At 34.3% G+C, this 21,965-nt stretch overlaps 2 protein-coding genes across 4 annotated transcripts in view; both read right to left on the bottom strand.

The window, feature by feature from the left end:
* Positions 1-1,191: 1,191 nt before the first annotated feature.
* Positions 1,192-16,288, bottom strand: LOC128989082 (HORMA domain-containing protein 1-like). Its single transcript, XM_054410939.1, has 8 exons — positions 16,068-16,288; positions 12,082-12,330; positions 11,043-11,167; positions 9,777-9,922; positions 4,554-4,699; positions 4,061-4,190; positions 1,575-1,717; positions 1,192-1,239 (listed from the first exon to the last, which is right to left on the bottom strand). The coding sequence occupies exons 1-8, from the start codon at positions 16,122-16,124 to the stop codon at positions 1,192-1,194; spliced, it is 1,044 nt and encodes a 347-aa protein (XP_054266914.1). The 5' UTR covers positions 16,125-16,288.
* A 2,376-nt stretch (positions 16,289-18,664) lies between these two features.
* The window catches only part of LOC128988446 (deoxyribodipyrimidine photo-lyase), a 57,354-nt gene continuing 54,053 nt past the window's right edge, over positions 18,665-21,965 (bottom strand). For all 3 annotated transcript variants that reach the window (XM_054409735.1, XM_054409734.1, XM_054409733.1), the window contains exon 11: positions 18,665-20,712. In XM_054409735.1, coding sequence (XP_054265710.1) covers positions 20,549-20,712 — 164 coding nt within the window. In that variant the 3' untranslated portion in view covers positions 18,665-20,548. The remainder of the gene's footprint in view (positions 20,713-21,965) is intronic.

Below are 21,965 nucleotides of genomic sequence, written 5' to 3'. Positions count from 1 at the left end.
CATGTCACTTCTTTTTATAAAATATAATATACAGGGTGCTCAGTTGTACTTATTTACTTAAATATTTATTATATATATATATATTTATATCTATATATATTTATATATGTGTCCGTTAGCGCGATAACTCGAGCAAAAACGATCCGATTTTGATGAAATTTGGTACAAACGTGTAAACCTACGTTTATTCGAACGAGCTCACGAACTAGCATGATCGGACCATGGGAACGGGGGTTTATGGGGGGTTTTATGGGGGGTTTTATGGGGTAAAAATGGGTTTTTCCCATTTTTGAATCAAAATACATAAAATTTTGCAATTTCTTTCCAAACTATTTTGTAGAGCTTAAAAAAAACAAATAATTTAGTATATTGAAGCGCTATAATGCACCTAATGGTTACGGAGAAAATTCCAAAAAATTGTAAATTTAAAATTCCCATGTTATTCTTATGGAGAATAAGTAAACTGTAGTTTGCTTGTTTATTAACATATTTTGCCCAAATTTGGAAAATGTTTTTATTTCTTACTAACTATTAACATTTTACATAAAAAAACACTTTTACCCTCCCTGTTGCAGCAAACCTAAGTATGTGTTAAACTGATTCTATTTAAATAAGGAATGTGATATTTTTAAGGAGACATTTTAGTGTAAATCCAATCAGGCAAATGGAAATTCGCTTAGTCTGCAGGTTTGCTGCGGCGGGGGTATTTATTTAAAAATCTTGTCTGATGAGAAATACACATAATAAGTTATTAGCTGTGTTTCCAGATTTATTCCCCATGAGATTATTCTTCTGAGATTATTAATTACCTCATTTAATGTCCTTTTATTCTTTGTAGTCTCATCTTCATAATCAGTAGTAACTTCTTGATAATCCTGAAAAAAATAATTACATAATTTAATTTAAAAAAACTTGACAGTCTGTGTAACTCGGCAGTCAATAAAGACATGGGGTATGAAAAAAAGCAACAAAAGCTTTTTCAGAAAATTTAATATTTATAATTGTTGAATTTTCAAAATTTCTTTGAAGATTGACTACTTAATATGTAAAAATACTTACACTTATATGTAAGTAATAAATTTATATGTAAAATGTATTCTGTTATGTATCCATTTATTCAAACCCACTAAGTTTAAACATTTCTGAAATATAAAAATTGGCATCCCTGTAACTTATTTAAAACCCACAACTCTACCCTTTTTTCTTGATGTCTACACTGGTGGCATCACATTCAAGGAACTGCAGTAAGAAGTAATTAAATCCTTTTAGGGAAAGTGATCCAAACCCACATGTTGTGAGTGTGTAGGGAATCAAACCCATACCAAAGTAAAATGATTGAAATAAAGTGATTTATGGACAAAAATATAGATTTAAAAACTACCCCGTTTCAGCAATCATGCAGACTAAGAGAACTTTTGTTTGCCTAATTGGATTTCCACTGCACAAATTAAGTCAACTCTTGTGGTGACAAACAAATAATTTTGATAACACTAAGAGATCAAATATAATGCTTGAAATGTGTTTGTTGGATCATTCAATGATTCACTACATTACTTATTGCTAAGATTGCATACCTGCAAGATAATGAATGAATCATCAGATTTGTCAAATGAATCTATGAAGTCAGGGCTCTGGCTGGGTTTGAACTCCATTGGGTCTGGAAGGTTATTTACTAACGGGTTTGGAGTGTTTGGCCGTTTCTCAACTGCCTTGCTCTCTGCAAACGATATTATTTGGAACTATTATAATGTCTAGGGGTGGATAAGTTAGTAAGTAGAAAGTAACTAAAGGTAAAGTCATGTATAAAGCTGACAGTGGAATAAGTTTAGAATAGGAACGTGAATGGTCGAGTTTTCTACATCTTTACAATGTGAAAATTCTCAAAATCAGGGTGTAAAAGTAACACAACTAAGAAAATTTTAGTATGTTTATAAAAAAATATAGGTCAAAGCTAAGCTCAATATGATACACCGATGATTTTTGAACATTTACATAAAACCCTGATAGAATACTTGGTGTTTAACGTTGTTACAAGAAAAATCAGTAAATGATGTACAAAGACGTCAGCCAAGTGTAGAGTTTGGTTGTAATCAGCTAGTCAGTGATGTGGCCAGGTGGGGGGTCCTGGGGGTCGGGTTCAGACTCCCCCTTCCGGTCCTAAATATAATAGTTTTTTGTTAAATTAAATTTAAAATCTATATATAAAGCCCAAATTACCCATGAACTTTTGAGAAAACTACAAGTCACACCCCCATAAACCATATACTTAAAATGTGTGTCATGACGAGAAACCTTGTGCAAAACTATCCCTTATTTAATGCAGCCCTTTAAGGTCGTAATTGCTTTCCAATGGGAACTTTCCATATACCTAATGTTAAAAATACCTCAGCTGTTCTTATTAGTATGTTATTTTTTCAATCCTTATTAAAAACTGGTGTGATTATTTGTTTGTATTGCTGAATTCTGTTTTATTTCAGCTTAACTTACCAATCAATAGTTTTATTACTTATGAAGTCAAACGGGGTGAGGCCCGTGGGTAACAGCTAGTTATATAATAATAATTACTAATTATAAAATACTGTATTGACGTTGGGGTTGATTATTTTCAATGCCAGGAGAGCTAAAAAAGACCGTTTTCGGGCCTATATTTTCAAACATTTTCCCGAAACCCCCTTTCTACCTGGGCCTGGTCGGTTGACCCCCCCATTTTGAAATCCTGACAATGTCAATGAGCTGGTGTTGACGATCTAGTTATCCCTAGGGAAAAGGTTAGTTGGTGGCTCTAAGCTACTGTTGTTTGGTAATGATTTTTAGATACTGAAGTAGACATCCCATCAATGTGAACAAGCTGTCACCAATTTTTTTTTTATTAAAAAAGCACGTAGTTGAATCAGCCTGTATGTCATTGTATGTCACAGATTGCACTAGTGTCTAAAATTTGATTTTCAACCTCATCTTTTGTTATTCTGTTTTCATGTCCTGTACATTAACCAGTTTAATAGCAATCTTTGTGGAGGTCCCTTTTGTATCGTTGAACTCATGCAGGGTGTACAAACGGGCCATTAAAATCAAATTCTACCAAAAGGACAATTCCAGGTTTACCAGGTACAAAATTCCAAATTTTCAAGACAAAACTTGCTGCTCAAAAAAGCAAAATTCTTTATTATACCTACTAATAAATTAAAACCCCTTCTACGAATTCCGTGATAATTTCATGAGATCGCAGCCACATCAGTGATCATATCTTTTGATCGCGGCCAAATTTTTGGATAATTTCCCACGATCGCAGCAATTCTGTGATCATTGCAGTATAATCTGTGGTGATCGTGGCAACATCCATTTATCTTCCCTGTGATCATGCCAAACCTTTTGATCATTCCTTATGATCGGGGTAATACCTGTGATAATATACCGTGATTTGTGAACACTTTTGATGATTTTGCGCGATCAAGGCATTATCCACAATCGTCTCCGGGGATTATTTTTATCAATTGCAGCCACATCTGAGATCCTCTTGCAATAACGGCAAAATTATTGATGATTTCACGAGATCGCTACAACAGCCATGATCATTACTTGCTACTATCGCTAAAATGCCAGAAGAATAACAGTAATGTTGTAAGGGTATCACACGATTACGGTGAAATCCGTGAAGGTTTCTCCCATCACTGCAACACATGTGATGATTTCTTGTATCTCCAGCAATTATCTCCACACCCATGACTATTTTTGCGATTGGGGTGAAATTTGTTGTGATTTCCCCTGATAGCGGAAATGGCCATGATAGAATTTTGCAATCGCGGCAACATCCTAGTTCGTAGTTTCTCAGCAATCACAATTTTCTACTACTATGTAAAACAAAAAAAATCTGGGATTTTAGACAGATTTTTCGGCTACGATTTAAACATTTAAATGTGCAGGTAATTTACAAAATTCATGTACAATTCCCGGTTTCCAGGTCGGCTTGACAGGGTTGTCATGAATGCATCAGTGGGGACAGTTTCCAGATAAGCATAGTGAAGATGCTATAGATCAGTACAGCAAGATAAAGGATTCTTACCATCGATCAAGTTAATTTTTGTTATAGAAGTATGCAAAGTCTCCTCTTGGGACGGCATCACCTCATCTTCTAAGTCATCCTGAGGCATCAAATTCTCTTCTTGGTTCACTCCTGCTTCTTGGTAAGGCCCCTGTTACAACATAATCATTTGTTGAGGATTATGAAACATATAGTAGGAGTGCTATCAAATTATGTGTTTTGTTGGCGGCGGGGGTATTGTGTTGTGTATGTGAGTTTTGTCAAACATGTTGAATAGGCTACTCAGTATGTTAAAGGCACTTGGATTGTAGGTTAATGGGAATTTTTTTACTAACCTCAAACAAGTTGAAACTGTTTGCTGACCAGCAAGAAATTAACTGGACTTCAAAGAAGACCCTTTCGAGTAGTTTGTAAATACCAATCTAAAATTTGGACATGGTATTTCAAATGCGAGGCATGACTTAATAAACATTGAGGATTAGAATTGGCATTTAAGGGAAAATAAAAACATTACCTCTTGCAAAGTTGATTTTGACACAAGACCAAAAGTCATATATTTGGTTTCTACTTTGCCCAGCTTCAGAGTTTCCACCTCTCCGGGGAATTTTATTTCGTCTTCGGCTGCTAATTGGAGAAAGTTTGGAAGTATTTCTTCTGGAGCTGAAACATGAGTTGTGTGTTTTAAGAAAAAATATAAAAATCAGTTCAGTATTAGCAATCTTACGCATACTTTCTTGCATTGATACTTTAATACAGTACTTTTAATTGAAATGGCAACCATTCAAAGGGGTTGAGGGAGCTCACGTCACAGCTGATTCGCTTCATACCGGTTAATCCGCCGAGATATGGAAAACTAGGGGAGGGGGTAGGAAAGACCACAAGACACGGGAGTTGTGTTCCAGGAATCTACCTGAACGGACCCATGCTGGATGCCTATTGCGTGTTTTTTTACACAGCTCCATTTGAGCTCTTGAGCATTAAAATCAGACGAGTCAAAGACCAGCTACAAACTTCAGAACAATATCAATTTTAACTTTTTAGAAATATATTATTATTAAAAGATTTATAACTCGGGTTGTTAATACGTTACCAAGTTCTTTCTGTTCTCAAATTACTCAGTAAATGTTTGGCTTTGATTTTATTAATCATTAAACAAAATCTGACAATTTTAAAATGAGTCATGGATCTTAATTTAACATTAAAATGTATTTATTTTGAAATTTGTCTTTAGTTAAGGACGTATATCCCCAATTCTAAATCACTCCCAAAACTCTTTATAGTCTTAAATAATTCGTAACATTATTGACTTTTATTTTAGCTATGGATTACTTATTGGGAGTTATTAGGGTTTGGGATATATGTCCTTAACCAAAGACAAATTTCTAAAAAGAAATAATTTACTGTTAAATGAAGATTTATGACTCATTTGAAATTTTTAATATTTTATTTGGTGATTAATAAAATTAAAGAAATAAAACATTTACAGAGTAATTTAAGACCAGAAAGAACTTGGTGACGTATTAACAACCCGAATTATCTTTTAGTAAAAATATATTTCTAAATAGTAAACTTGATATTGTTCTGAGGTTCGTAGCTGGTCTGTCTGATTTTAATGATCAAGAGTTCAAATGGAAGCCCTTACATTACTGAATATTTTAAGGCTAGAACGAACTGCAAGCCTTAATAAGGACTGGAGATATGATAAATAATTTAAAAAAATTATCAAACTATGAAATAACCATACGAAATGTAAGGGGGAATGTTTTTGTTTCAATATATCTTCTAAATGAAAAAAATATATTTAAAAACGGGTTTCGGCATTGAAATCAGTGTAAAAATTTAGTTTGGAATGATGTGTCACAACACCATCATCACATTTTAAAAAAAACTATCTATGTCCAATATGGCGGCCAAAAACGCGTTACCTATCAAAATGAAGTACTAACGACCCAATAAATATCGCCGGTGCTCCTGAGTCAGTTTCTCAAAAAATGTTCATACAAAATGCATGTGGTATCTTTTTTCAACATTTTTCCAATGTTGGGAAAAGTTACCATTTTAAATTGTGATTTTACAGTAGACCCCCTCTTAACCGACCCTAATGGGACCGGACCTACGTCGGATAACTCAAAAGGTCGGTTAAAATGGGCAATCCCTAAAATCACAACATAATGAATTGCTATTCATTTGGAATTATATAATCAATATTTTGAAGTCATTCTTGCATTAGTTATAAAATAAACTACTCTTATCTCATTTTTAGTATTGATAGAAAAGTCACAAATAAACACATTACACGGTTAAGTCTAATAGGCCTACTTTCAGTGGAATATATTATAATACTAGGCAACAGTCAATAAAATTCCTATCTTAATAACTTTAGTACTGTAATGTATTAATTGATGCTTTCTAAATCCATCGTAATACAGTACAGAACCTTTTGTCGAAATTAAAGATACAAGCAACCATTTTGTTACAAGGGATAGGATGTTTATTTACAACCTCTCACTGTAGGCTGGAGCGAGGCACAAAAACTAGCTTGACCTTGGAGTTGTTAACCCCTCTTCCCTGCCCTCCCTACAAGTTGCGTTGTGTGTTTACTCCAGCGATAAGATAATCAGTTCTCAAAATCGTAACGCACTTTATGATGTTATAAATTTGCAAACACAGATAACATATCAGATCAAATGTGCTCGAGCTACGATAACGAACGATGATGACAAACTGACAATAGGCGATGCTATATTTTTTGTGATCAACACAAAATAACTTATTCTTAGTCATATCCTGTGGACATAAGTGTATGGTTCAGTTCTCATCGCCCAGCGTGGGAGCGGAAATGCCGAGATTCCTAGAAAGCGGCGGTAAAACCGAACTGCTCTCAAAGCAAGGTCGGTTAAAACAAACTGTATTATTTCACGATCGAAGGCGGATAATCCGGTTATCGGTTAATACGAGGTCGGTTAAGAGGGGGTCTACTGTAGTGGTTTTCTCGTGCACCAATTTTTGGCAACTTTTAGTATGTCATTCTGCAAACCCAACACTACAAAATAAAACCATAAAACGTTTTCTTGCAATTTTGTTAAGGTCATATCCTATATTTCTCTGACTATTTAATCCTATAAGCTCTATTTAGGCTCTATAGGCTCTAATTATAGCTCTATAGGCCTACCTTTCTACTGAAATTTCATAAAACTAAAACCTGTTATATAAATTTCTTACAGAATATACAAAAATGTTTTGGATTCCGTTTTTCTTGTCAGTTTATGGTATGTTGTATCGAACCTCATCTACTAATTGGTACGGGGGATACTAGAGTGCAGGCTGATGATACAGCAAGAATGAAGAATGTATGATGTACAAAAAATAACATTAAGCTTTTCTACTGATCAGGGTCATTTGATTTTTTAACAAACCAAATGATTAGAGGTGGTGTAATTTAACACAATACGATAAATTTTACTGTTCCAAAGTGTAACCTATATTATAGCATCTCCCGTTCCTCATCAGTAACTGGCAAGAACATCTTGTGCGAAGGGGTGGGGGGCGTGACGTAACTCTACTCTTGAGGGAACACCATTACCGTAACAAGACGCATAGATTCCATCGGTGTTCGTGGCGTAGTTGATAGCGTCTCAGACTGGTAATCGAAGGGACTCAGGTTTGGATCTCGCCGGCGACACTAACTTTTTGTCCAAGATTATGCTTATTTTTTACTTTTAACTTTATTTGTTTAAGAACTATTTTTTTTTTTATTAGTAAACATTCATTCGATTTTTATTTTATATTTTTTTTTATTATCAGCAAGTTTGGTTAGGTTATGACAGTTACATTTTTTTAATAAAAAAAATTAAAATTTATTTTTATATAGTAATAAAAAATTATAAGTAAACCTTCATTCGATTTGTATCTTAACTTATATCTTTTTTATATTATCAGCAAGTTTGGTTGGTTAGGTTAGGTTATGACAGTTAAATTTTATAATAAAAAAATGTTAGTTAAAATTAATTTTATAGTAAAAAATTTAAGTTAATAATTTTATATTTAGAAATTATTTTATCATTGAAAAGTTAATTTTTCCAACTAAAAAATTATAAAATAAATTTAAAGATTTTCTTAAATTGGCGTGAGGGGCTCTCATTAATCCCCCACACCTTCACACAAGAGGTTCTCGCCAGTTACTGATGAGGAACGGGAGATGCTAGTTAACCTATATTACCTTGGAAATAAATTACTTGAATACCCTATTATTTTCAACATTTTGTCTGAACTGTTTAAACGAGCGAATTAAATATTATTCTGCTGATTGAGTCTTGCTATTAGCAGTGAGTCACAAAATAATATAGTACCTTGGTAATACATTACAAAAGACGACATAGCATATTAAGTTTGTGACGTACCGGTAAGCTAAATCTGTTAGAACAAGTGAGTGAAATAATGTTAAGACAATAATAGGTTTTTTACATACCTCAGTCAAATAGTCCAAAAATGGTATTGCTCAACAGCTTACATGTTTCGTTGCGAAGACAACATTATCAAAGCTTGCAACTCGTCAAAAACACATTTAAAACACGAACACGAACACAGAAGACATTAATACGGTACGAATACACAATTGACATTTAGATAGCGCTATAATAATACTGATTTGGTCCGGCGCGGCGCGGGGCTGGTAGCAGACTAGAGGTCACGTCACGTCGTCTCCTCTACTGTTATCACTGATGTTATCAGATCTTCGATCAGCTGTTCCTGAGTTTAATATTGTATTAAAAATCAAGTGAGACTGGAACTGTAATTTTTCCAGACGGGTCGGGCATTTGAAACCCGCTACAGAGAACATAGGCCAACTCCAAAAATGGTCAAACAAAAATCAGCCTTCGCACAACACCTGGTTGATTCAAATCACTCAATGAGTAGCATTGACGATGGTTTAAAAATTCTACATGTCTGTGGGAAAGGTAGCAAACTTGACACCTTGGAGGAGTTCGAGATTTATAAAATTTATAATGACGAACAGTGTAAGGACCACATCCTTAACGAAAAATTACAGTTCCAGTCTCACTCGATTTTTAATACAATATTAAACTCAGGAACAGCTGATCGAAGATCTGATAACATCAGTGATAACAGTAGAGGAGACGACGTGACGTGACCTCCAGTCTGCTACCAGCCCCGCGCCGCGCCGGACCAAATCAGTATTATGATAGCGCTATCTAAATGTCAATTGTGTATTCGTACCGTATTAATGTCTTCTGTGTTCGTGTTTGTGTTTTAAATGTGTTTTTGACGAGTTGCAAGCTTTGATAATGTTGTCTTCGCAACGAAACATGTAAGCTGTTGAGCAATACCATTTTTGGACTATTTGACTGAGGTATGTAAAAAACCTATTATTGTCTTAACAATATAGTCCAGGGGCCGAAAACATGAATTTTGAAATAATGTTGGTAATTTCTTCTAATTAACAGCTACCGTACTGAAGCATATTAATTATTGAGGGAATAATAGGTGAACATAATATTATTATTTCACCTATTACCAAAAAGCTAAGGAAGGTTCCTGATTATTGCAAAGCAACAGTATTTGCAAAGTAACAGTATTTCCCAACTCTAGATCAAGGACTGGGCTTATCAGTTTTGAAACTTAACTTAAGTTTGTCTATAACTTGTATAGGGATCAAACTGGCTTCCTTGAGATTCATGGCAAAAGATGGAAAAGTAAACGGTTAAACAGAACTTACTGTCGTCATCAACTTGCAGCTTTACTGTGAGACTGAAGTTCGTTGGAAGAGGATGTAGCGTCACAGCATGAGTCAAGATACATCGCACAAGTTGTCGAACTGATTTCTCAATCTCATCAGGCAACCCAAGGTTCTGCTCATGAATGCTGAAAAGTAACATCGATGTATGATAACACATTTTAACCCTCAATCTGGCAAACGACTACACTAGTCATTTGAGCATGTTTAAACTACACAAAAGTTGTATTTTAAGCTGCTAATTTTTAATTTAAAACTTAACAATACCAACAGTTTTTAAACCAGTTTAGGGTTTAATTTGATACATATGATTAGTTACTATAATAAATATTGATGTTCACATTAGACGGTGGACAATATTGGTCCTGTTGTCATTGGCCACTCATTGCAGTTACCATTTCAGTCATTCCATGGTTTGAACCGTACAGTGAGAGCATTGAATGTTATGCTGTGTGGTGTATGCGTATTTCTATTTGCCAGCGGTTTTTTTATTCTGAACAATGATGTTGTTCCTAGTGTGAACACAACACGATCATGGGTTGAAAAGTTGAACAAAGGTGGTGGCACTCTTAAACCATAGAATTACAAACGAGGAATTGATGTTAGAGCAGCGGTTGAGCAGTTACCCATGATATTCCATTTGAGGGCATGCTATTGCATTAGGAATGTTGGATTGTAGTTTTGAGAAGAATTATAAAATTATCATTGTGTTTTCATCCATTCCAAATTATGATGGCCCAAGAATTAATAAAGATTAAGGTTGGCAATTGCTCTACCTCTGCCCTGACCAACTGAACATCTTCCGATGTTCTCAATGATCTAAGTTGTCCGTGTTTCTCAGTTTTAAGTATGCTATCACTTTCTTACGGCCAGCTAATGGCCCTTTTGCACAGAAAGGGCACTCCCAAGGCTCAATAGTGCACGCAGGTCGAAAAAGAAGAAAGGAAAACACCCGAACCGGGGTTGAAAAAAAGCAGTGTAAAAAGGAAAGATGAAAGATTCAAGCCAATGAGCCAATGATGAGGTACAAGCCAAAGGTAGAAGCAAACTTTGCCTCAGAGAAAGTTGGGAGCATAAAGAGAAGGATCTCCCACCCCCTGTTAGTCGCCTTTTACGACAAGCCGAGAGAGGCTGCGGTCCTATTCTAATCTGGAGCACTGCACGGACATCACATATCATAAAAGCTATGTCAACACAATAACACAATAAATAATCAACATAATCAACTCAATAAAACAACAAACTTACACTTCTTTGCCATCGACTTCACCAAGGACATCACAAGCAATTGTGTCGTGGTTGTAAACAAAGGAGAATGTATACGTTTCAAGTGTAACCAATTCCTTTTGGATCAAAAAAATGAATTTCTTTAACTGCAACAATACAAAACTTGAGTTCAGTATGATTTAGGATCAAATATACAAAATAAAGAAATTTAAAATTATGTTTTTGTATAATGAATATTACAATATTTATTCCAGTTATATTTTGAAATGTATGTCAAATATTTAAACACAGTTAGCCATGATGTATCTTGATGTCTCTATGTATAAATTTGAGATTGATACATTATCATTATTTACCTACTATATTATATTTTCTAAATGGTGAGACATGGACATTTTCAGAAATGAATTAGAATAGCATTAAAATATGTAGCAAATTGAAATAATGTATTTCATTCATTATATAGAAAATACTACGCTACTTAAAAAAGTATCATCATAATCTGAGATATCAGGGTCTTTGTAACACACCCTTTTTCACCCGTCCTACTAAATTGATTATTTCGTTTGAGGTGTCATTTCTAAGATTATTATGCTCCAGCGCAGGTAGGAATGGTGAGTACCTAAAAAGATAGTTACCCCCTTAGGCTTTGATTTATTTCTAGGGTGTTTTCAAACCTCTCCAGTGCATTAACAACAACAATCAAAAGTCAAAATAAGATAATAAAGATAATAAGAAATAAGAAGACACTTTTAGTGCATACTCAACCCCTTATGCTGTAGACTATAGGTTATCTGATCCATCTAATGACTTGATTCTATATCCACACAAAAGTTCACACTTAAAACACTTGGAAGAAAACACTGGCTATAAATTTATTAACTTAAACAAATTATGATGAGAATGACACTATTCATGTACTTGAGTGCTTTAATGAATAAAGAAATATTGAATTGAATTGAATACTTTTTGTAATGCAAAACATTGACCAGTGGGCCTATTAATATTAGGACATTTATTTTACAGGTAGAGACTAGAGAGGGTCTATATTTAAACGTACATGCTGTGAATGCACAAGGTCAAAACTCCCCCTTATATATTCAATCAAAGTCTTGACTTCTGGGGCTTCTTCAGTCCCTTTCAACACATGGACTGGTTGCCCAGCTAATCTCTTTTCAGCGAAAGCACTTGCTGGAAATATGCCTCGAAGATATGCTATAGAAGATACTGAAACCACCATCAGCTTCTTCATGAATTCTATTGACTTCCCAACTGAGATGTTAGGATTTTCCAAAATAAACTCTTGAACCTGCAAAAATAATAAAAATATAATTAAGTTCTTAATAGTTTTTGAAACTTTCTAATAGGATAAACAACAAAAAGTAGGCTACTTGAGAGCTAGTTAGTATTTAATTTTTGACACTGTAAAATGATGATTTGATCAAACACTGATACAGTACTGTTGAGTCCCAAATGTCTGACCTGAACTAGCTATGGCATGGCCGGATCTCTAAGGTTATAATGGTATCGTACTCAATTGTCTGCAGAGAGAGTCAAAACAACATGCTAAGTCAGATACACCAAACCATTGACTATACCCATGTAGCACAGATGGTTGGGCCAACGTTGGTAAATCGTGGAGCCACACAGTTGGCCAACGGTAGAAATGTCACCTCTTTAAACTGTTTTCCAGCCAACCATTGTCCAACCGTTTTATTTCACACAAAATAATAAAGATTTAGTACGAAAAGCATAATTATTAGTTGAGTAAATTGATTAAATAGTTCATAAAAACAAATTTTGAAAAAAAACTAGAACAAAATTTTTTTGGCCCAGACGGGTCTCGAACCCGGGTCCTTCGACTTATGAGCCTCTTACTTTACCACTGAGCTATCTGTGATTGCTGATATAGAGAGTTTTCAAGTGGTGAAAGAGTAGCCGACAGTTGCAATGGTCGCAATACTTCAAACATTTTTGATACTACACAGTATAATATGATTCTGTTAATCTGTTAAGGCATCATAAGTAGTTTTTTTTTTTTTGGAGTTAGAGAGGATACTGGTATTTGAATGATTAATTAATTACCGTTAGATTGTTAATGCTATTATAATTGCCTGTTATATGATTAATTACTCTTTCCCCTTAAATTGTTGCAAATAAGTTAAAGAATATTAATTTAAAAAATATTTGCATTATTAAAATTATTAAAATTCATTGTTGTAGCGCCGGAACTGTAATATATAAAATATCTGGTTTTACAATACCTTTATCAGTTCCAAAAACTTTTGGAAACTTTTGGAACTGATAAAGGTATTGTAAAACCAGATATTTTATTATAATTATGTTGTGAAAGCTAGACCCAGAGAATGAAAGTCGTGTAAACTCAACTATGGACCATTGTTGGTCCAACAAAAGTATCTTTTGTTGGTCCAACGGAGTGAAAAACGGTTGGACAACGGTTGGCTTGATGTATGATACCCAGCAATGCATATTAATGTATTTCATTAACAATGAACCAATGTTGGTCCACAGTTGTAAATATTGGTTGGCCCAACTACGAGATATACAGTTGGACAACGGTTGGTTGGTTGTGGAAGCTCCAACCAACCATCGACCAACTGTCCCACAGTTGGCCAACGTTGGCCCAACCATCTGTGCTACATGGGTATAGTCTGACTGTATAGTCAATGACCAAACTCTACTAAGTATATAGGCCTAAGTTATCTTAAAGTAACCTTACCAGTTTAACCTAATTGTTGTTGTTGCATATAAGCATACAAATTTGAGGGAAAAAGTAGGTGTCAGTGGCGGCGATAGCGGGCCTGCAATGCAGGGAGGCCAGCGAGCTGGGGGGGACCGTGAGCCTTGACCAGGGAAATTTTACCCGGCGAAGGGCCCTATATTAATAAAATTCATAGGCTATGAGTAGGCTATTACTGTTTGTTTTTTAAGAACAAAAGTTTGTTAAAACCCTGAGATCTAGCACTGATCTAGCTAGAGAGATCTAAGTTAGAAAATTGAGCTCGAGCAGAGCTTTTACAATTGCAATAAAATTTCAACCGCAGAACGCGTCTGTGAGGATAACACCCACATAAATGAATGATTCACATTTTTGCCGATCGTAGATGTCGACGAGAACATGCCCCCACAGGTGACAATGTTGATGTCCCCGCGGCCCGGGAGATGTTTAGCAATAGTTTGCTGTGATAGTGGAAGACGTTAGCTATTAATGTTTCAGTGATCATGAAAAATATTCAAGAATTTCATCACAGAAGGCGGTTTATGATGTTTCTTTTTCGGGGCAGATGTTTTTGATTTTTCCGCGATTGCAGAAAAAGATATGTCTCCATCACCGCGCCCGACATATTAGGGATTTGGCCGTGATTGTGGGAGACGATGATGTTGTCTACATGACAGAAGGAGATGTCCTAGTCCTGGGTTTGGTTGCAATCACAGTATACGATGATAATGTTTCCGTGACTGCAGGAAGTAAACTTATTCTCGATTTTGCCACAATCTAGGAAGACGATGATTCGATGCCTCGGGAGATTCTGTGCTGATACCAAGTGCAAGCTTATGTGGAAATTCCCAGGATAACTTAAAGATGATTATTGGGAGAGGGGGGCCCGGTAAACAAACTTTATATAGGGGGGGCTTGGGTTCTTATCACCGCCACTGTTAAGCATTTTTGATTGCAGAGAACTTGTAATTTATTAGCCTAAGTTATCAGTTACAATTTTTATTCGATGCTATTGTTTAGCCTATACAAAATATTTGTTATGGAAAAATCAAAAATAAGCTATGATCTGTTTAGAATTTTATATATATTTAATAAATGAAACTAAGATCGGTTATCAACATTAACACGTTCAGTGCAGCAAGCATTCCAACAGGCGCTGCTCGCAAATGGCGGCGAGGCCCAGGCGATGCCCCGGCGTGGCACCGTAACAGCGAACGCAATTGGCATTCATTTCAATCTGACGAATAACAAAAGAGCAGCGGTGATTGAACTACCGTACGTTACCCCGAGATTGGACATAGTTCTCTAAAACACCCAAAGGTAGCAGCACTGCCTGGATCAGTCCGGTAGTCAGTGGCTTTGTAATATGGCTTGAAGAGAGAAAATCCCCGAAAGTTAACTTAACTTAAGTTACATATATCTGAAAAAAGGGTAAACATCCGTATCTGTATCAAAAACAACCGAATAAAAATATCGATCAATATAAGTTATCGATTGTTACATTCGATATATCGTTTGGTTAGTTAGGTTAACCTAACCTAACCAACCAAACGTTAATCAAATGATATAACCTAGGCTACCTAAATCGATTTATCGAATAATCGATATTTTCATTTGGTTGTTACCTGAATTTTCAGAATTTATTAGCCTAAAATAAGTTATTTAGGCCTACCAGATCCAGGTAAGTTACTGACTAAAAAAATTTAACTTAAGCTATGCCTAAACTTAATTGTGACACTTAAAAACATCATAAGGTTTAGACAGAGACCTCCTAGTCCTAAGCCCTATGTAAAAAATCCTTTAGCCTATTACTGTTACACATTTTCACACAAGGAACTACTAGCCTAGGTCTAACTTAGACGTAAGTTAAGTTAGGGCCTAGGCCTATAATTAGTTTAGACCTAGAAGCTAAACGTAACTTGAACCTAAAACATCGGCTGCACTTTACTTTACGTCCTACACTCATTCGAATGAAAAATCAAATGGATATATCGATTATTTCTTTCGATATATCAAGTTTGGTTAGTTACCTAAGTTAGAGGTTAAAACCTAACCTAACTAACCGAATGAAATAATCTATAGCCTACATCGATATTTTTCATTAGAATGAGTGTAGGATGTAAAGTAAAAGTGCAGCCAAAATATCTATAAGTTACCCAGTAGGCTAGGCCAAATTAATGCCAATCTTAAAACAATGTTGCTTGTAGCCTATCCTAAAATCTTAAATTATTTTAAAAAAATGTTCCAAATATAGGCCTATGAAAGGCATTCTTGAAAGCGTATATAGCCATATCAAAGTTACATACCGTTTCTCTGACAACCTGTTTTTGAGAAGGTTGTGTTTTCTTCCTGTACTTCACCATTTTGAAAATTTTGAGTTGAGGACTAACTATTTTGTGCAGAAATGAACTTTGAATGTAAAAAATTATATAATATTTTGAATTTGATTTTAAACTATTTTACAAGTCTGAAACTACAAAGTTATAAAACCACACTAACTCATAACAAGTTATGTAAAAAATTAATATTATAAGACGACTCGACTACAAAACTTCAAACCATATCATATCAACACAACAACACAACACAACACAACACTACAAACAACAGGAAGGGAAAAGAAGACAACCAAAAAGAATCATAGTTGATATTTGTCAAGTTGTTCTTCTTTCATCATCCTCGTTTGCTTTTCATAGACTTATAAACTTTTTAAAAGAATTGGGTCTTGAAGTGCATAATCACGGCCGCCTTTAACTACAGGCCGAGGCCTGTGGCAACATCGCAAGTGGTGTTGTTCAGTGATAGACGTCCCATAAGATAACATGGCAGACAGGTGACATCAGCTCATTAATTCGCACTTTATTGATTTAAATTTAAATTTATGAACATAAATTTATTAATATATTGAAATAAAACATACAGAATTGAAAACCGAAACAGTATGAATTAAAATCTATATCTGTACATTTTTATGCCGAGTCAATATTGTCATAGTCCAGTAACCAATCTTTCGTAAATACACAAACCATTAGCTGCTTCCAAACAAAACAGCTGTTACAGCACCACTTGCGACGTTTCGAGTTCGAAGGCCACGGCCTGGAGTTAAAGGGGGCCGTGGCATAATCCCACAGTTTCTAATCATGAATTTGAAGTGCCTACTTCAAATCGTATCTCATGGTGCATAGCTATTATGCAATATGAGACAATTTGGCAAAATATTTTACCCTTTAACTGGGCTATTCTGTAAATAAATGATGAATGATATTGAGATTAAAAAAAACATACTTTGCTTAGAACTGGGTACCAACAGTGTGAATATATAATTACCGTATTTAGTAAATGTTGTTTTTTTGAGCGGAGTGAAGCGAAGCTCTTTGGGATCAACTTAAATGCAATCTTTATAACACTTTAACTCAATAACGGCTGAACATATTTTAGCCAAACTTACCAAGGTTGTTTCGTCAAATGTTTGGATGGTTTCGACGTAACCAATTTCAATTTTCGATAATGCCTATATAAATTTAAAGTAACTCAAAGTTATTTAATTTTAATATTGGCCTTTTTTTTCTTATCTTATCTAACAGGGGCAGGTCGAGACCTTCTTTAAGCACTTCGTCCGAAATCGAATTATTGCGCACCCCAGACAATTGTTTTCTTGTTAACCTTACAATTGTTAAGGCGCCCAATGAATGCCTGTGTAGCTTCCCAATAAGTTCATCCTCGGGAAGATATCTTCCTCTAGCCAGATTCCCGAGAGTTATCATTCTAGCGTTAGAGAGCTCGTTACAATCAAAGAGTAAGTGATCGGCTGTCTCTTCTGTCCTACAGATCGGTTCACCATCATATAAGCCCATCCGTTGCAGGACCGGTTTAACCCATACGCGGCCGCAAATGGCGCCACGAAAAAGTGGCGCCAACAAAACAATTTTTTTTTTTTTTTTATTTAACAACGTAATTTTGTTTATTTTCGCTCAGATTTCAAGTATTCAAAGCACCACAATAAAGGCATTTATTCTGTTTGTACCAACAGCACTTGAAAATGTGTATATTTGTACAGCACTACAACTCAAGGACTTAATGCCATATGCAGTTTCGATTTGTACTGAGCTGACACTCGGCAGCGTACAGCGCGGCGCCTTTGGGTTTCATTTCATGACTTATGCTCGAGATAAGCAAGCGCCACTTGTCACAACAAGAAACTTCCCCCTCCCTTCTACTTCTGATAACTCTCCCCTCCTAGAGCAGAGCATTACATTGTATTGTATTGCACTCTTTTAGTTGTATTTGTATATGTACACCTGTTCTGAACCAGATTGATACTGACTCAGCAATTAAAGAATTTGCCAAGATCAAAGCTAGGAGAATTAATTTTTTACTGACGAATACAGAGTATGAGAAATGGAACATGTAGTTATTTCCCTTTAAAAAAAAAGAAATTAGTTTGCGAACACCTTCGCAAAGGGGGGAGTGTGTTAGAAAATATTCTTTAAAGTTATAATAAGTTAATATTCTTTCTACTTGCTTAGTACATTTAATCAAGTCACATATGTTATAATTCATATGTTCATTAATATTGTTACTCTTGAAAACAAACATGAGTTAGTTGAATTTAAATAAGATAATAAAAAGCTTGTGTTACCTTAAAAGTGATTTTAATATTACAATTATTATGAAGAAATCACTTATTTGATTGGCAAGTTTTTACACCGACGTCCCTAAAAACTCGTTAAAACGGACCGTTTAAATGCATATTTTACTTAAATTTAGGAGAGCATTGTATTTAGACACGTGATCACTGGTCTCAAATCTTTCTCACGAGAACAAATCTTGCCCGGTTACGAGGGAGTCTACTGTAGGTACACTATACAGTTATGCAAATGAAATCAAAAAGGAAATCAACACATAACTATAAAAAACAACGTTTATTATATAAAAATACAAATGCACTTGAAATACAAATAGATTTTGTGATGTTTTTTCTGCTACCTTCACATCATGTGGATTCAACAATGCACAGCATTCTATGGTTTACCTACTGTATGTTTGCACAAACTACATTTTTGTGTCACTATTATTATAATGTTAACACACTTTTAAGATACAGAAAATGTAAATTTTTGTAAGGTTGCATTCAAGATTTATATTTAACATTACTGTAATGAAGGCTAACATATCAAATTTAATAAACATGTATACATAAAGGAGAAATGACATTAATTAAAAACACATGAAACTACACACAACAGCAAAACAGATCCAAATCATATTGAGTAAAGATCCAAAGGGGGGAAAAATTAAACTGTTATTCAGACTTAACTAGGTTTTGTTTGATTTTAAATGAGTATTGCTAAATATTACAATATATAAGTACCTACAAATTAGACTATAAAAAAATAAGTCCAAAATTTAAACAATCAAAGGCAGTACACATTTTGACACATTCGTGTTTATAATATAATACAAATATCTTAGCCAACTATCCTCATAATAATAATGTTATACAAACTATTTTGATTGACTAACTTTAATTTGTGCATGTGTACAAACAAAGCAAAGTGTATGTGTTTTTTATCAACTCACAATAAAACCGTGTTTGCTACCAGTTATAATGAATTTGAGACACTATGTCTAGAAATAACTTAAACTAATGTCCCAAGTTGCTGATAGAACGAGTTTGAAATAGTCAAAAATACACATAAGATAAAATAAAATAAGATAAACAGAATTACCACGGAAAGACTTAAAAAAAAACTTTACACAGTCCCTAATTTCTTTTACAATATTTTTGTTGTATTGGAAATCAAATTTATTTTAGCTTTGTGTTGACTATTACGGATTAAAGAAAGGATAACACATTGTAGTTATACAATGAGCTACTTCAAATTTAACATTTTTCTTGTATGCAACTGAAAAATTGTATCAAATTGTATTGTAAGTAAACTATGGTTATGCATTTATTAGATCAGTGAGGAATATTTTTACAATATACACGTAGTTATAATCCATACTGAAAAAACTTGATGAGATCTAATGTAAACTAACAGTAGCAAAAATGTTATATCTAAGTAAAAAAATACAACCTTATTTACTTAATGAGCAGTTATATTGTGACATAAAAATAAATTATTAAATACATTTTACATGTTATACAAACACGATTCCCTGAGTGTAATGATTGACAATAACTAAGTCGACAGCTTATGAACACTTTCAAGTGTAAAACAAACGAGTATTTAAACAGGACTTAAGTTTGTAGTAAACTATCATGAAGTATTTTCTAAAAAATATTTGTAGTAAAAACAATTTGTTAGATTTTACTCTATTGGAAACTGAACAAATTGTTAAGCTATTAATATTAAAGCAACTATTGGATATTTTACATTAAAACAAGTGCATAGTTTGTGAGTTGTGATCAATGTTAGAAGCATATTTAATAATGGCTCTATATTTAATAATGAATAAACTACTCATAAATCTTCAAATAGAATGAAGTGATGAAGGCACTAAACCATTACTTCCTGTCCTGATGATATTCCTATGTTGTAACAAAATTGTTTATTTTTTGTGTACTTTTTGCACATGTTTTAGGACACACAATTTACATTTGCATACTTAGAGTTCAATTTTCCTTCTTCAAATTTCACCTTCAATATTTGTTCAAATGCATGAAACAATAAAGTGCTACACTAAGGAAAAACAACGTTGTATAAAACATTTCTAAATCTAACAAGAAAGTTTAACAAATCAATAATACTGAAACACAAAGTTTGTACTTGAGATTGCTCGTTTATTTCTTCACATACTTGTGGACTTTTCCTCCGTACCTCGCTACAAAAGCGGCTACGTCAAACTTCCTTTTGCAACCCTCATAATTCATGTAGCGAATCTTCCCGAAAATATCTCTCTCCCTCCATCCTTGATCATGTATACCGCAAATCGACCACATGCAACCTAAACAGAAAATATAAAGACTTTTCACTCATGTTTCCACACGTAAATGATTATTTCTCCATGTTACTATGGAACATAATTAATGTATTAACTTCGAGTAGGCATATTTTTATCTTCAGTCTATAAATGAGACACGTTTTAACATTTACACCAGTGGCGTAGCCAGGATTCTGTTTTGAGGGGGATCCAAACCGGGGGCATGGCGGAAAAGTTAAGATTAATCAAGGAACATGTTATGTAAGTTACAACTTAAAACTGCCCAATTTGAATGAGTTTTACACATTTATTACCACCATAGCATAACAAATCGTATACTAATCATCAAATTAAAAAAATGTAATGTTAAAAAGATATTAATTCTGTATTTAGGAAAGAGGTTATCCAGGAAGTGGACGTTACTGATGTAGATTTGAAAAAAAAATTATTAAAAATTGATTTTTGGATACGCCACTGATTTACACACAAAAGAAAAAGAAAGAGGTAATAAAATTGTTCTCCCCCCATTTTATTTTCAAACATTTCTAATAGGCCTGTATATAATGTATGTGGTTCAAGTATATCAGTACTCTGAAATAAAGATTTGAAACTAAAGAATTAGGTGTGAATGTTTTTTTAATCACTATATCCAAAAGCCCTTCAAGTCCCAGAAGGTTTTGAATTAAACTCTGGGTCAAGAAATTCTTGTATATTATACAGGGTGACAAAAAAGTCTGGAAACGGTTTGCTATCTTTTTAACTAAACTTGTTAGAAAATTAAAACCTTTCACATCAACTTATATGTATGAAACCTACTTTTTGCAAGCATTACCATTTTTGTACCTTCACCAGGGGACGGCCCATGAGGAGTAGGTACATAATCTTTAATGTAAGCATAGGTTGATATGCATATCATTTTAAAGGGTTAGTCAAGTGGAGTTCATTGACGGAAACCGCGTCTCAAAAGGTTCATCCATTACAAAATGGCGGCTGTTCAAAGTTCTTGTGGAACATACCTGCACAGGGCTTAGTATTGGTAAATACCCGTATTAAACATTAGCTCGATAGCTGAAATTGTATTTTAAAGTCAACTTGCTCATAGACTAAGTTTATTCAATCTTCAAAACAAATTTAACCGGGTTTCAGATTTCCCGGCTAATGTTGACTACGAGTATTTACCATTACTAAGGCCTGTGCAGGTATATTCCGCAAGAACTTTGGACTGCCACCATTTTGTAACGGATGAACCTTTTTTGACGCGGTTTCTGGTAATGAAC

This window comes from Macrosteles quadrilineatus, unplaced genomic scaffold (assembly GCF_028750875.1).
Source record: "Macrosteles quadrilineatus isolate MER2022 unplaced genomic scaffold, UCM_ALF_1.0 Scaffold_3__2_contigs__length_128488019, whole genome shotgun sequence".
NCBI lineage: Eukaryota > Metazoa > Arthropoda > Insecta > Hemiptera > Cicadellidae > Macrosteles > Macrosteles quadrilineatus.
Note: the sequence above shows the minus strand (reverse complement) of the source record. Positions and strands in the feature narration are given on the sequence as shown.

Excerpts from the sequence above, each read along its gene's own strand:
- LOC128989082 (XM_054410939.1), bottom strand. The coding sequence starts at position 16,124 with ATGGTGAAGTACAGGAAGAAAACACAACCTTCTCAAAAACAGGTTGTC. Across the intron at positions 11,168-12,081 it reads ACCTTGTGCATTCACAGCAT|TTAAAGAAATTCATTTTTTT; the intron begins GTACGTTTAAAT and ends GTATTGTTGCAG. Across the intron at positions 4,191-4,553 it reads CAAAATCAACTTTGCAAGAG|GGGCCTTACCAAGAAGCAGG; the intron begins GTAATGTTTTTA and ends ATGTTGTAACAG.